General features: G+C 37.7%; 1 protein-coding gene across 2 annotated transcripts in view; it reads left to right on the top strand.

Annotated features, from left to right (window-relative positions):
• Nucleotides 1-16,896, top strand: part of UBE2J1 (ubiquitin conjugating enzyme E2 J1) — a 26,966-nt gene extending 10,070 nt beyond the window's left edge. For both annotated transcript variants that reach the window (XM_060616160.2, XM_060616161.2), the window contains exons 3-8: nt 823-954; nt 3,847-3,931; nt 4,472-4,577; nt 8,195-8,324; nt 9,858-9,977; nt 16,546-16,896. In XM_060616160.2, coding sequence (XP_060472143.1) covers nt 823-954; nt 3,847-3,931; nt 4,472-4,577; nt 8,195-8,324; nt 9,858-9,977; nt 16,546-16,824 — 852 coding nt within the window. In that variant the 3' untranslated portion in view covers nt 16,825-16,896. The remainder of the gene's footprint in view (nt 1-822; nt 955-3,846; nt 3,932-4,471; nt 4,578-8,194; nt 8,325-9,857; nt 9,978-16,545) is intronic.

Here is a 16,896-nt window from a genome sequence, read left to right as displayed (position 1 = left end):
TGATGTGGTTTATTGACATATTTTACTCCCTATATTTTCTAAGTATTTATTTCATTAGCCATTCAGAATCTGACATTTTAGAAGCAAATTTCCGGTTTCTGTAAAATGGTCTCAGATGCTAAATTGGTTTTATGTTTTGAGTATGAGGGAGGGAGGGGGAATGGAAAGAACCCCAAACTCTTTATACTTTGAAAGATCTGGCTCCTTGAGGGGCCTCTGCAGTTAGTCTAGGCTTTTTGCACACACATCTCTATCTCTTTTTAGTCTTCCCATCTGTATTTAAATGTGCTCAGTCTGGTTTCCATGACATTAGTGAGAATAAAATGTAATTTTGCACACTGTAAACTGTAAAGTACTTGGGAACTCTAAGATGATATTGATAGCATATTTATTAATATTACTGACTACTTATAAATAAATAGGCTCTTAAGCATCCATGAGGGATAATTTTTTAAAGTTTGTTAAAATAGTAACAGTAATTTTACAGTAATTATTTGATTATATAATAATTATCACTAATTAGTATTCAAGGATTAATTTCCAGCTTAATTAAATGTGGAATCTAATTTATGAATATATAACAGTGCTCAGCTTTTTAAAATGCATTTGTTTAAATTTTAGCTCTTGTGGGACATGGAAACTAGATTAATAACTTTTATTTATAACTTTTATACTTGAGACATTTTGTGCATTAGAAACTATTTTAGTAATAATGTGAAACATTTGATTTTTCTTATCTAGGAATATTTCTGATACTCCTTGATAAAGATGATCAGACCTTTTAATGTTACTAATTTCTTGCTGGTTATTTTTTTTGTTCAGGATAACCTTTTTGAATGGCACTTCACAGTTAGAGGGCCCCCAGATTCTGATTTTGATGGAGGAGTTTATCATGGACGAATAGTACTGCCCCCTGAGTATCCCATGAAACCACCAAGCATTATTCTTTTAACGGTAAGAATTCTTGGCTTTTTGGAATACTTGTGGTTTAACTCTTCATGGCGACTACAGAGTGTGGTTAGCATACTCATTTTCATTAAGAAATAAAGTGGAACATTATTATAATTTTGTCTTTGGGGACCACGCCTTGGTAGTACAATTATTTTCCCCAAAAAATAATCCCTAGGAATTATTGATGCTAATGAATGCATAGTGGCCATAGTGTAGGTGATAGGATTCAATGAATTAATGTATGCAAAGTGCTAGGCAGTGTCTGGCACTTGGTAAGTACTCAGTAGAGGGTAATGATATTATATCTCTTAATCGCATCATTTCCTTCAACTTTTCAACTTTGTTACACTCCTTTCCTCATTTTCCTATACAGCTCTTAAAGTAAGAGCTGTCACAGAGTCCTTAATAAATGTTAGTTATATTATTACTATTTTTTAAAATTTACTTATTTTGAGAGAGAGAAAGTGTGCGTGGGCATGTGCAAGTGAGGGAAGGGCAGAGAGAGAGGGAGAGAGTATTCCAAGCAGTCTCTGAGCTGTCAGTGCAGAACCCTACTTGGGGCTCGATCCCACAAACCATGAGATTATGACCTGAACTGAGATCAAGAGTTGAATGCTTAACTGACTGAGCCACCCAGGCACCCCTCTGTTATTTCTGTTTAGATCTTAGAATTTCTATCGTCACATATTTTACCTCCATGTGGAAGAAAGCTGTTGATCCAGTATTCTCTTATTTATCCTGGGATGTTGTTCCTTCAGGGTAAATTTCTCTCTTATTTGTTAAGCATTCTTTCCCTCGTTTCTTTAATTTGCAAGTATGTCTAAGTATTCCCTAACCTTGAAAAAAGCAAAGCAAAACACAGAAACCTTTGTCTGTTGGGGTACATGGGTGCATCAGTTGGTTGAGCATCTGACTTCAGCTCAGGTCATGATCTCACTGTATGCAGGTTTAAGTCCTGTGTCAGGCTCTGTGCTGACAGCTGGGAGCCTGGAGCCTGCTTCGGATTCTGTCTTCCTCTCTCTCTACCCCTTCCCCACTTGCACTCTGTTTCTCTCTCCCTCGAAAAATAAACAAACATTGAAAAAAACGAAAACCTTTCTGTGTCTCTCCTACCTCTTTAAACTGTTGTATTTTCTCTTGGATAAGTTCAAGACATCCTTACTCAAGTTTAGTCTGTTGCAGTCTGGTTTCTACATGCTTACTACACCAATTTCAGGGACTAGTTTCAAAAATCCCGCTGCCCCTTTTCGGTCTTCATCCCAGTCCATCTAAGTTAAATATCTGACACACATGGAGTGGCAAATGGTGAAACACAAGGTATTCATTAATAAATACCAAACTAATGCTGCTTTTACCTATATTTGGTGTAGTGGAAAGAGCATTAGTTTCAGAGCCAGTAGACCTGGATTCTGACCACTGCTCTTGCCATTACATCATAGGCAGGTTATATAATCTCATTGAAATTCACTTTTCTCGTCTGTCAAGGCTTGTGTATGGTAAATATAATCACAATATAAAGTTCCTAGCATATAAAATTTGCTGCTTAACACACATTAGGTGATGTTGAGAATTGTTAATGCTGGGGGTAGTCCTGGGGGTTGCCCTACTGTGTTAGGAGTCCCTTTTTAGTTGCTAGATCATGTGGAGAGCCAAGTGGTCCAGGGGTGGGGCTGGTGCATGGAGAAACTGGCAGGGAGGAATAGTTGGGGCAGCAGCTTTCACCGGAAGTATAGAAATATTCCAGTAGTTACCCAATATATGTCATGGTTAACACACTGGCTGAGAATCAGTCCTGCCCTCCTGATTGTCAGTATTTACTCTTTCTGGTTCACTTCCTCTCTTTTGAAAAGTCTTCTCCAATCTTCATTCAACAAGTATTTGTTAAACATATGTCATGTACCCTGTAGGTGTGGCAGAGAATAAGTTAAATTCTCTGGCCATGTAGAGCTTGTATTCTAACTTCATGCCTCTTCTTCCTTATCCTTCCCTTAAATATGGATATTCTACAAGTTCAGACTTCAGCTGTTTTCTCTTCTTTCTATAAAATGGTTTCATCAGTCACCTCTGTTAAGCCAGATACCAAAAATGTTTATTGTCTGACATCAGCAGGTCTCTATTTCTGCCTATCTGCTATACGTCATCCATAGCTCTTCTACCAAGACAACAGATCCATGTCCAAAACTGAAATCATTATCTCTGATCTGACTCTTTTGTGTTCCTGTCTTATGAAATTGTATCATCCTTATGGAAATCACTTCAGTGTCAGAGCCTTCTGCACCAATATCTAATTAGGTAACACCAAGTTCTTAGGTTTTATTCCAGCCTCTGTATATCTTCTCTTTTAGATCCTTCACAGGGCCTTGTGCGGTACTGGGCTCAGAGTAGGACATCAGGACATCTTTATACATCAATTATGTATGTAGATTTCAGTTATGCAACTCAGTTTCAAAATAGTGCTACAACCCTTTTTTTTTTTAAGTTTGTTTATTTTGAGAGAAAGCATGCGTGGGTGTGTGCAAGTGAGGGAGGGGCAGAGAGAGAGGGAGAGAGAATACCAAGCAGGCTCCGTGTTCTCATCACAAAGTGGAATGCGGGGCTTGATCCCACAAACCATAAGATCATGATCTGAGCTGAAATCAAGAGTCGGACGCTCAACTGACTGAGCCACCCAGGTGCCCCTAGGTGCTACAACTTCTAAAAACAGCTTTTATTGTTCTTTCAGAATTCAACCAATATTTGTGGAGTATCTATAAGAGGACAAAAGTCTGTGTCCCCTTGGAGATTATGTTAAGAATTTTTTTAAAAAATTGTTTACTTGTAAAATATATTTATACTTATAAAGTATACAATATTAAACACATAAATAGTTTTTTAAATGCCTTATTTATTCCTAAGGCTAATGGACGATTTGAAGTAGGCAAGAAAATCTGTTTGAGCATCTCAGGACATCATCCTGAAACTTGGCAGCCTTCGTGGAGTAGTGAGTATTAATTTAAAGTGAATATAAATCTTCTATTCTGTAACTCTAATAAATTCATAATTATAAAGTGTAACACCCTCTTGAGATTGAAGCTGTTTTGGATAAATAATTTGATGATATTGAATAAATAATAAAAATTCTTTCCCTCTCTTGGTTTTTGCCATCATTTTATTTATTTTTTTTTTCAAGTTTCTATTTTTATTTATTTATTGAGAGAGAGAGAGCGCGCGCGAGAGAGAGATTGTGAGCAGGGGAGGGACAGAGAGAGAGGGAGAGGGAGAGGGAGAATCCCAAGCAGGCTCCCTGCTGTCAGCATGGAGCCTGACGCAGGGCTTGATCTCAGGAGCCATGAGATCGTGACCTGAGCTGAAATCAAGAGTGAAGATGCTTTACCAACTGAGTCAACCAGGTGCCCCATTTTAATACAGCCACTCTACCTGCACCTCTTCAGTGAAAGCCTATGTGTCTTTTTTCTCTTTCTAGAGTAAACCCAGTTCCTTTTACAAAACAACTTAGATTGATGTTTACTCTTTATTTCAGTAAGAACAGCATTATTAGCCATCATCGGGTTTATGCCAACAAAAGGAGAGGGAGCCATAGGTTCTCTAGATTACACACCAGAGGAAAGAAGAGCGCTTGCCAAAAAGTAAGTTTTGCATTTCAGTCTTTGTTAGGATTGAAATACTTTTCTGGGTAATGGCAGTAGGCAGATAGGTTTGTCTCTTACTTTGTGAGTTACCTTGGTTACAAGATCTAGTCTTAGTTTTGCTATTTTAGAAATTCATTTGTAGCAATTTATTACTCAGGGATGACCAGAGTCTAAAAATTATTTCATGCTGTCCAGTTTTCGAGAGTAGTTGATTATATCAACCTACAGTGGGAAATATCTTCTCCAAGAAAACAGTTCTGGTTATTTGTGTCCCTTTGGGCAGTATTACAGATGGAAAAAAACAATTCAAATATTTATATATAGCTTTTCATAATAAGATTAAAAACTCTTTGAGGGTAGGGAGGGAATCCATTTTATTGATCTTTGCATCTACAGTATCTGGCTCAGAGCAAGTGCTCAGTAAGTGATCCAAAATAAAGTAAAGGAGGTTTTCTTTATCAGGTTGTAGTTTTCTGGTGTATTGCCTTCTCATTTTTTTCAGAGGCATTCTGTCTGTATAACCCAGATTAGTCATCAGATTCAAAGTAGCCTCTCCTTTGAGTAGTGCAAAGACTAATTTTTTTTTTTTTTGATGTTTATTTATTTTTTGAGAGAGAGAGAGAGAGAGACAGAGTGTAAGCAGGGGAGGGCAGAGAGAGAGGGAGACACAGAATCCAAAACAGGCCACAGGCTCTGAGCTGTCAGCACAGAGCCCGACATGGGGCTTAAACTCGCAAGCCATGAAGTCATGACCTGCGCTGAAGTCGGATGCTTAACGTCTCAGCCATCCAGGTGCCCCTGATTAATTTTTTTTTAAGAACAACTTCTAATCCAGTTTATTTTTTTAATCAGTGCGCATACAGAAGGGACCTTATAAGAAATCCTATCATGAGGATTTCCAGTGCTAGAATAGTATACCCATCCCTCAACAAATGTTAAAGATTCCAAAATTGCACTGAGGTAAAGAAGAGTATTTAAAAGTACTCACATTCTGTAATTCTTGATCTTGATCATTTTCCTGCCCTGGACTCTGCTGTTTACTACCTCTCGGGCATTTTATGTTAGTTAAATTTTAGTATATCATAGTCTAGAACAGTCCAGAATATGTCCTCTATAGATGTTTGTTAAGTCAAATAAATTTTAATGTCTGAAAGATTTGATAGACTCTTTGGTTTTCATCAACAGCTTTGCTTTCTTTCTTTCTTTCTTTCTTTCTCTTTCTTTCTTTCTTTCTTTCTTTCTTTCTTTCTTTCTTTCTTTATGTTTATTTATTTGAGAGAAAGAGTGCACATACATGTGTGTGCAAGCAGGGGAGGGGCAGAGAGAGAGAGGAAGAGATAATCCCAAGCAGGCTCAGTGCTGTGAGTGCAGAGCCTGACGTGGGGCCTGGTCTCACAAACTGTAAAATCATGACCTGAGCTGAAATGAAGAATCTCTTGCTTAAATGACTGAGCGATACAGGTGACCCAACTTTTCTTTGTAAACCTTGTTGCCCGGTTCTGGGGATATACCTTACTTTAGCTATTAATTGCAAATTATAATATGTACTTTGAACATACAGATTTCTTTTTTTTCTTTGTTGGCTTTCTGTCTTGATACTTCAGTTCATGTATAAGGAGGAAAAAAAAAGAACTTTGTTTTTTTGTTCTAGACTTCTCTGTGTAAGATTCTAGCTTCTTAGTCTGTGATAGAGGATTTTTAAAAGCATGATTTTGTATTCATCCATAGTAGCATATTGTCCTTGTGGATAAACTAATATTAAAAATAAACATTCCCCTTTAAGTTTCATCTGACTTCTCAGTTAAAAGTGGACACATTTTGGGGCGCCTGGGTGGCGCAGTCGGTTAAGCGTCCGACTTCAGCCAGGTCACGATCTTGCGGTCCGTGAGTTCGAGCCCCGCGTCAGGCTCTGGGCTGATGGCTCGGAGCCTGGAGCCTGTTTCCGATTCTGTGTCTCCCTCTCTCTCTGCCCCTCCCCCATTCATGCTCTGTCTCTCTCTGTCCCAAAAATAAATTAAAAACGTTGAAAAAAAAAAAAAAAAGTGGACACATTTTAAGGCAAATAATTTGGATACAACTGACTCTCAAAAGGATATGGACAGCAGTCCTTCTTCTGGTGAAACAAACATTCATCAACAAGTACTGAAGTCGTACTACTTTTACATATATTTTGTTCATGTGAAGTTATTTAATAAATTCAATAACATGTTCTTTCAAGACCTAAGGCTTTTAGTATGTTGAACTGTAAATACAATAAAACAATTTTTTTTTTTTAAGTTCAGCAATGTAATACATACTCCTGTGTATTATACATATTTACTTCCAGTCCTACAAATCCTTAGTACTCTTGTGAACTTTAGGGCACTTTTGGCTTTATCTGGACTACAAAGGGGAAAATGAAAACATAGAAAAACAAATAAATCTTAGGAAATAGTCTAGTTAACAAGTTTATCTTGAGTCTATTTAATATAGTGAGTGATAAATTTCAGCCTTTGGATTTTAAACAAGTTCTCTGTCTTTCGAGTTATACTGCTATTTATTTTTTTATTTTTATTTTTTCCAAGTTTTTATTTAAATTCCAGCTAGTTAACATACAGTGCAATATTAGTTTCAGGTGTAGGATTCAGTGATTCAACACTTACATACAAACACCCAGTGCTCATCCCAGCACGTACACTTCTTAATCCCCACCACCTATTGCACCCATCCCCCCACCCACCTCCCTCTGGTAACCATCTGTTTGTTCTCTGTAGTTAAGAGTCTGTTTCTTGATCTGCTCCTCTCTTTTTCTCCCCTGTATTCATTTGTTTTGTTTCTTTAAATTCCACATATGAGTGGAATCCTATACTGCTATTTAGGTGAATCGGATTTGTGAATTTTTTCCCTGGAAGTATCTGTAAATTCTATTTTTTTTTTTTATTAAAAAATTTTTTTTTAACGTTTATTTATTTTTGAGACAGAGAGAGACAGAGCATGAATGGGGGAGGGTCAGAGAGAGAGGGAGACACAGAATCTGAAACAGGCTCCAGGCTCTGAGCGGTCAGCACAGAGCCTGACACGGGGCTTGAACTCACGGACTGCGAGATCATGACCTGAGCCGAAGTCAGACGCTCAACCAACTGAGCCACCCAGGCGCCCCTGTAAATTCTATTTTTAATGGTTTCTTTACTGTTTTATATATGTTTCTGCTAAAACATAATTTAAACTTTATAATGGACTTTTTTCCCACAGGCTTAACATAGTTTTAAGTGTGACCTTGAGGACAGTGTAATTAGACATTTTGTATGTTTTGTTGTATAGATCTAAAGCTTAGTTTTCTTTAGATAGTATATTAGAAAAAAATGGAACCTAAGCCCTGGATTTTTTTTTTTATTTTAGATTTTTAAAAATTGAGATATAAGTGACATGAGTTTCTTTTTTAACACCAACCTAACTTGTATATTTGTCTCAGAACTTTAATTATTGCCATAATTGTCTAATTTACATGTAGATGAATATGATATGGAATTATCCAGTGTTCTTTTATTTTAAATTTAATCATTCAGTAGTTGAGTGTCTTGAATTACCATTCAAGTATGTAATTTATACCCATCAAAAAAATTATTTCCTACCAGATCACAAGATTTCTGTTGTGAGGGATGTGGCTGTGCCATGAAGGACATCCTGTTGCCTTTAAAATCTGGAAGTGATTCAAGCCAAGCTGACCAGGAAGCCAAGGAACTGGCTAGACAAATCAGTTTTAAGGTACTCTAAATTTGTAAATAAATTCTAATTATGTGATCCTTTTGTTCTGGATAGAAAGTAAAGCAATATAGTTCTGTTGCAATAAGGTTTTATAAATCATTTTTTCTTATTATGACACTAATAACATACATTCACAAAAGCATTACAGCATACCAGTTAAAAGCTTGGATTCTGGGGGCACCCTGTGTGGCTCAGTTGGTTGAGCCAATTCTTGATTTCAGCTCAGGTCATGATCCCAGGGTTGTGGGATTGAGTCTTGTGTCAGGCTCTGTGCTGAGCATAAAACCTGCTTGAGATTCTCTCTCTCTCTCTCTCTCTCTCTCTCTCTCAAATAAAATAAATTTTTTTTAAAAAGCTTGGATTCTGGTATATAATGCTGGGGTTCAGATCTCAGCTTTGCTATTTATTAATAGTAGGACATCAGATGTATTACTTAGCCACTGTGCCTTTTTATCTGTAAATAATAATGTTACTTATCTTGTAGGATTCTTATGAGGATTGAGTGAGTTAATACTTAAGTATATTGTATTTAGAACTGTCCCTGATACTTAATAAATTATTATAAAAATATAATGTATTATTTTTTTAATGTTTATTTTTGGGAGATAAAGACAGAGCGTGAGCAAGGGAGGGGCAGAGAGAGAGGGAAACATAGAATCCAAAGGAGGCTCCAGGCTCTGAGCTGTCAGCACAGAGCCTGACGCAGGGCTCAAACTCACAAATTGCGAGATCATGACCTGAACTGAAGTTGGATGCTTAACTGAGCCACCCAGGTGCCCCAAAAGTATAATAATTTAGAAGGAAATAACAATCATACATAATCCCATCCCCAAGAAATAACTGCTGATAATATTTTGGCATGTCTCCCTGATGTCCTTTTTTCCCACATATATTGCATATAATTACTTCTGGAATTTAATTAGCTCTATTAAAAAATGTCAACCTGCATTAAGCAACATGCTGCTTCCTCCCTGTTCACCTCTCTTGTATCCTGTCTGTCCTTTCATATCCAGTTCTCAGGAGAAATTTTTCCTTCTATTTATTGTATTGCCTGGAAGAGGAGGTGCTTAGGACGTGTTGGTTTTTTTCTTTCTTCTGAGGATTCCAATTGTACTTAAAATTGCTTTTCTGAAAATTGTAGGGCCAGATGTGTTTTGTATATCCGAATTCCAGATTTTAGAAAATATCAGACGTATACCATATTTTAGCACCTGCAGTGACATCTGGGGCAGTACCCCATAATCAAATCTATTAACATTCCCTGAGCAAACCTGGGGATATTTACACTAATGTGGGACAAAGACTGTTAATAACCTCATCTGTCAGGCTTCGCCTGGCAATTACCAAAAACTTAATTTGGAATTGTGGATTGTGAACCATGGCTGTTAGCTTTGTCTCTTACCAAATAATGGCTCCTTGAGAGCAGTATTGTCTGTGTTTCTTCCTAAAAATAAGTCCAAGAGAGAATTCGTAGCTTGTGGGTTATTTTGTATATTTGTTGTAATATGCTCTTGGGTTTATCTTATTTTATAGGCAGAAGTCAATTCATCTGGAAAGACTATCGCTGAATCGGACTTAAACCACTCTTTTTCACTAAATGATTTACAGGATGATATACCTGCAACATTCCAGGGTGCTACAGCCAGTACATCGGTATGGCTCTTTCTTTTACATATATGTATGTCTATATCAATATCATTATTTGCAATAGGAGGAGGAGATCTCTAGATGAAATATCTGAATATTTTGATTCTCCTGATAGGTGGACTCCAGCCCACCCTTCCCTCTAATGAATCTTACTGTCTTAAGCAAATTTTTCATACTTTTGAAGCCTTCTTTGTTGTTAAATGGAGCTGAACTGAATAATTTTTGGTCCTGTCATTCCTCCAGAATTCTCTGATTTCTCTGAAAAGCTGGTTATAGTATATAACTATATAGCTATACAGTATATAGCACTACACTCTGAATAAAACAAATTATACATACATTGGCCACTTTCTAAATAGGCACTGTATCTTTGGCAGGTTTGTTAAGCCACGTTAAGATACTCAATAAAGGACTAGAGCCAAAGGTTTGCATTAGATCTGCCCTGCCCAGTACTGTAGCCACTAGCCACATGTAGCTATCTAAATTTATATTTTCAATTATTCAGAATTAAATTTAAAATTCGGTTCCTCAGTCGCACTGGCCACATTTCAAGTAACCCATAGACACGTGGGGCTTGTGGCTGCCAGATTGGACAGCATAGGTATTGAACATTATCATCTCAGAAAGTTCTGTTAGACAGCACTCCCTTCCTTGCATATAGTAAGTGTCCAATAAGTAATTGTTAAATGAAAGATTAGATGAATGCTATGTGTCTTGTGCTCTGACCTGTTATCTAAATATTGGTGGGCATAGGTCACCAGGGATTGATTAAGAAAATGTGACTGGATAGTTGCTAAATAATTAGAATTATGGGGGAAAACGTTGACTTCCCTTTCTAAATATAAAAGATGAGCTGTATTTTTGGTAACAGATTATTTGGTTGAGTTAGCCACATCTTTTCTCCCTCCCCCCCTTCAGTTTTAGAGAGGATTTTAAAGGGTCAGGGAAATTGAAATAGAAGCTGGCAAACACAGATTTGCCCTTTCCTCAGGAATAACTTACTATAAAGTGGGACTGAATAGTCCTAAGTGATTGTTCTCTCCCTTCTCAGAGAGTGAGATGGACAGAGAGAATAGGTTGAAAAGGGAAGGCAGGGGGAGGGTGCTCTGGAGGAAGTACTTGGAGAACTGGTGATGGAGATACAAGGAAAAAGTATATGTGGAGAGTGAAATCATTTGTACATGATCTCCATGTATTTTTATGAATTGCAGAGAGATATTATGAGTTTGTTTTAGTCAGTAAATGTTTTACCTTGAAATATTTGATGGGGCGTCTGGGTGGGTCTGTTGGTTAAGCGTCCGACTTTAGGTCATGATCTCATGGTTCATGGATTTGAGCCCCATGTCAAGCTCTGTGCTGACAGCTCAGAGCCTGGACCCTGATTCCAATTCTGTGTCTCCCTCTCTTTCTGCGACTCCCCCACTCGCACTTTAATGTTTTAAAAAACATTTAAAAAATTTAAAAAAAGAAATATTTGAAAATATTTAGATTACTCTTCACCTTTAGAATTTTAATTGTTTTTTATTTTATAGTTTTTGAAAAATGGAACCAACCTATTATAGAGAGGAGGGTGGTGATCCTTTATCACCTGTAAGGACAGTCTCCTGATATTTGTGATGTGTTTAAATCTGCCTTCAGTCTCTTTTTAAATCTATGTCAAGTCCCTCTGTTGCATATCTCAGTTATACTTATTCTACTTGTAATTTATTTTATTATTAATTATTTATTGTCTATATTACTTCCAAGACTTTGAGTTCCTTGAGGATCAGAGCTGTCTTTCTACTGCTCTGTATCCCCAGTGCCTGGCCTAGTGCCTTGTATATAGTTAGGTGGTCAGTACATATTTGTTGATTGAATAAGTGAATCTTAGAATTGGCACTTAAAAAATACTAGAAATATAGGTAAAGAAGTCAAGAAGTTTAAGTAAATTACATTGCACAGTCAGTAATATTATTACAGTGGTATTTTCCATTTTGGTTTGATTTGATTTGATTTGTTTCAATTTTTATTATTGCGGTTTAGTTGACATACAGTGTTATTAGTTTGAGGTATACATTTTGATTTTAAAGTACATAAAACTTAGAATTCTTTTTATTTATTTATTTATTTTTATTTTTTTAAATTATTATTATTTTTTTTAACGTTTATTTATTTTTGAGACAGAGAGAGACACAGCATGAACGGGGGAGGGGCAGAGAGAGAGGGAGACACAGAATCGGAAGCAAGCTCCAAGCTCTGAGCCATCAGCCCAGAGCCCGACACGGGGCTCGAACTCGCGGACCGCGAGATCGTGACCTGAGCTGAAGTCAGACGCTCAACCAACTGAGCCACCCAGGCGCCCTTAGAATTCTTCTTAATAGGTATAGGTAATTAATTGATACCAATTCTGGTTAAAACAGTGATAAGCAATAAATTGTCTACAGTTGCAAGTTAAGCTTTTAATTATATTTACATACAGATTTATCTCAGAATATGATTATATAAATTGATCACAGTGGAAGTAATTGAAACTTGGTTTTGGCTAGGGGTGGCTGCTTTATATGCAAGTGTAATATAAATTCACTAAAATGTTATACATCAAATCCCAGATAAGCTATGTTTTTTTAGCCTTGAGGGGGCGAGAGATTGCCCAAAGTCTAAATACAGCAGATAATATCAGGCCATCTGTTGCTTTTTGATGCAGATTTTTTTAGCTGTGTAGACTGGGGAGAATACTGATGGTAGTTTTATGTTCTTCCAGTCTGTCAGATTTTTTCCCTCTTCCTAGGGATTGAGATTCCAAATAAACTGTTTCATTTTGTATTAAAAAGTACACACAAAACTTCCTTCACAGATGCAGGTTATTCCAGATTATTATAGAAAATTCATATGTATTACAGGGGACTTACTTGTGACTGTGATGGTTTTTAAAATTAATTAGATTAAATTAAATACAACATCATGTACTTCTATCTTCCCCAAAATGGTCACTTCATCTTAATTAAGGAGATGGAAATTGTTCCGACTTAAGTCTGCATTCAGTGATAGGCGTGTTTGGACAAGTTTAGGTAAACAGCAAAGATTTACAAGTCCTACCAACAAACATACACAGCATTATGAAAATGCTAAAGCCAACTCCATGTGACCTGCCAAGATTTTATCCAGTTAGTTCTTAAACTCCAAATAGTCTAGGTTCCTCTGGGTCTATAACCTTGGGGTTGTTACTGTGTTCCCTTAATGTGATTGTTTTAAATAGGAAAAATTTTAGAATTTTATATTGCAGCACTAGTCAGTAATATATTATCTAAAAGGCATCTTGGGGCGCCTGAGTGGCTCAGTCTGTTAAACATCCGACTTTAGCTCAGGTCATGATCTCACGGTTTGTGAGTGCAAGCCCTGCATTGGGCTCTGCTGACAGCTCAGAGCCTGGAGCCTGCTTCGGATTCTGTGTCTCCCTCTTTCTCTTTTTGCCCATCTCCCGCTTGCACTGTCTGTCTCTCTTTCTAAAAAAAATAAATAAACATCAAAAGGCATCTGAAATAGAGGAATCTCATTACATTAAAGCAGTATGTCTATATGAGTATTTCCATTAAGTGCATGTACTAAAATATCTAAGGTCAGTGTTTTAAGGTGTTGTTCTGAATATGTTAATGATACCAACAGAGGTCTGAAAAGCTGTCCTAAGTAATGACTTTTTAAAAATCAAAATATAGTGTCTCCAAAGGGGTATGTTAATAGTAACAATGTTAATAATAACTAATATTTAATCAGCTGTTGGGTATCCTAAGCACTTTATATCATTACTGCCTTTAATCCTTGTAACTACAGAACTGGATATTATCCTCACTGTACAGATGAAGGAGCTGAGCCTTAGGTTGAATAACTTGCTTAGGGTCTTGCATCTCTGCATCTCCCAAGTGGTAGAGCCAGCCTAGTAATGATAAGGCTCCCTGATCTAGTCAGGGTTATGGGCATTGTATTTTCCCCTCAAACTAATGGAAAAAATAACATGTATAAAATAAAAGCTTTGGGGCGCCTGGGTGGCTCAGTCGGTTAAGTGTCTGACTCTTGATTTCAGCTCAGGTCACAGTCTTCACAGTTGGTGAGGTTGAGCTCCATGTGTCAGCGCAGAGCCTGCTTGGGATTCTCTCTCTCCCCTTCTCTCTGCCCCTTCCCTGCTCCTGTGTGTGCGTGCGTGCCCACACTCCCTGTCTCTGAAAGTAGGTATTAAAGAAAAGAAAAGCTTTAAACTGAACCAATCTCTTGTGCTAGTTTCTGGATTGATAGCAACTTCATATTTTTTATTTTTCTTAAGAGCTTTGCCTGCAAGCCTTGAGCACTTTTGCTGCATCAGACACTTTTAACTTCTTGGCTGAGTAGTTGGAAGAATGGGAGAGTTTAAATGGAATGTTGCTGTATTGGCTGCTGTAACTCAGTTCAATCCAATGAGTATTTATTAAGATATAATAGGATGCCTGTGACAATGTCAGACCTCATAAAATGCTGCCACTTTGTGGATCTCTTCTCTTCAATGAGTGTGTTGTTGCTGGGAGTCCTGGAGTTTGAAGTCCAAGTTTGTGCAGCTCTAATTCAGTATCAGCACTAACTTTTATATTTTTAACTCAAAGTCAGTAGTTCCTTTTCTACTTCTGTGTTATGGGTCATTCCGTATGAGTGCTTCCAAAGGATAGTTTTAAGAAACTCAGATGATTTAAACCTCTTTTTAAAAAATTTTTTAATGTTTATTTATTGTTGAGAGAGAGAGAGAGACAGAGTGTGAGTGGGGTTGGGGCAAAGAGAGAGAGATAGAGGGACACAGAATCTGAAGCACACTCTAGGCTCTGAGCTGTTAGCACAGAGCCCAACGGGGGGCTCAAACTCACGAATCATGAGATCATGACCTGAGCTGAAGTCGGACGCTTAACCAACTGAGCCACCCAGGCGCCCCGATTTAAACCTTTTAATGCTGAAATGAATGTCAGATTTAAAAGGTAATTTCTTCTGTAGGTAACTCAGATCAGCAGTTTCTTCCCTAATGTTTATAGCTATTGCCAGGGCAAAGCTATCTTTTAAAGAAAGTATTTGAATTATATTATTTGATTATTTTTCCTACTCAATATTGAAATTTTCTCTGATAGAAAGTACTTTAATGTTTTATATTTACTCAGTTTTTACAGTTATTCTGAATAAAACATGCATTCTTATTTTTTATTTGAAAGGGTGTTGGCACAAATAGAACCAGTATAAAGTTGTTTTCAGTAAAAGAATTAAAGGCCATTGGGTTATTAAGAGTTAAGGTGTCTAGGGGTGCCTGGGTGGCTCAGTTGGTTGAGCATCCGACTTTGGCTCAGGTCGTGATCTCACAGCTTGTGGGTTCGAGCCCCGCGTCAGGCTCTGTGCTGACAGCTCAGAGCCAGGAGCCTGCTTCAGATTCAGTGTCTCCCTCTTTCTCTTTCCCTCCCCTGCTCATGCTCTGTCTCTTTCACTCTCAAAAATGAATAAATGTTAAAAAAATAAAAGAGTTAAGGTGTCTATATAAATAGAATTCATATTTTATAGAGCTTTCTTATCTATAAACTGTTATTCAAGATTTTGAATCACTTGGTACCACATTATGGTTATGCTTGACCGCCTAGGCAGTCATTGAAAGGAGAGAAAACAGTTGATACCTTGTGCTTTGTGGGGGTAACTAGTATGCCTAAGTATGCTTTACATACGTAAAGTAACACAATTCAAACACACAGTAAAGGGTTCTTCTAGACTTGTTCAGGTGACAGGAGTTATGAGGAAGCCTAAGCCTGGTTTGAAAACTACATCTGATTTTTATTTTTTTTTTTTTAATTTTTTTTTTAACGTTTATTTTTGAGACAGAGGGAGAGCATGAACGGGGGAGGGGCAGAGAGAGAGGGAGACACAGAATCGGAAGCAGGCTCCAGGCTCTGAGCCATCAGAGCCTGACGCGGGGCTCGAACTCGCGGACCGCGAGATTGTGACCTGAGCTGAAGTCGGGCACTTAACCGACTGAGCCACCCAGGCGCCCCTGCATCTGATTTTTACAACAGTACTGCTGTGAAGAATGCACGGTTTGAAATTACGCTCTATGCTCCATGACTGTTGGTGGAAGTATGCTGATATAGTAAGATCATGTTGGAAGAGACCTGGTTCATGAAAGGCACACTGTTAGGAGTTAAACTTTTTTTTGCCATTTAGGATGGCAAATTTTCTAGCAGAAAAGAAATCACATTGCTTTCTTCCTTGGCTCTCCTACAAGAAGTGAGGTGTCCAGATGCTTAACAGATATTGCTGGAGTTACACCTGAAAGAGAGTAGAAGGCCTCCTATAGAGCAAATGGCTAAACTCTGTCCTTGTCTTATTTGTTGCTGATAAATTTTTTCTCCACCTGGTGAGTATTCAGAATAAGTTGTGTTGTTGGCTTATTCAGGAGGGTGAGTAATTAGTCCCAGCATTCAGCTTGGTAGTTTTGCCTTTAGTTGTATTTTAGTGCTCTGAGATTCTGTGTACTCTTGAATGGACAATAGATATGTATACAAGTTTTCTTTGCCAGTTTCAAACAAAACTCCCTAAAATTTTCTAGTACGGAGCCCAGAACCCCTCAGCAGCATCCCTTCAACAACCTGCTCAACCTGTAGCTAAGAATACCTCCATGAGCCCTCGACAACGCCGAGCCCAGCAGCAGAGTCAAAGACGGTCTTCTGCTTCCCCAGATGTGATCCAGGGCCAGCAGCCAAGAGACAACCACACTGATCATGGCGGATCCGCTGTCCTGATTGTCATCTTGACTTTGGCATTGGCAGCTCTTATATTCAGACGAATATATCTGGCCAATGAGTACATATTTGACTTTGAGTTATAATATTGTTTTGTGTCTTAAGAGCTGTGACTCTGCTGCTTCATTAAACATTCTGCATTGGGTATAATCTAAGAA

The sequence above is a fragment of the Panthera onca genome, chromosome B2 (genome assembly GCF_046562875.1).
Source record: "Panthera onca isolate mPanOnc1 chromosome B2, mPanOnc1 haplotype 2, whole genome shotgun sequence".
Taxonomy (NCBI): domain Eukaryota; kingdom Metazoa; phylum Chordata; class Mammalia; order Carnivora; family Felidae; genus Panthera; species Panthera onca.
This window is presented reverse-complemented; position numbering and strand designations above follow the sequence as displayed.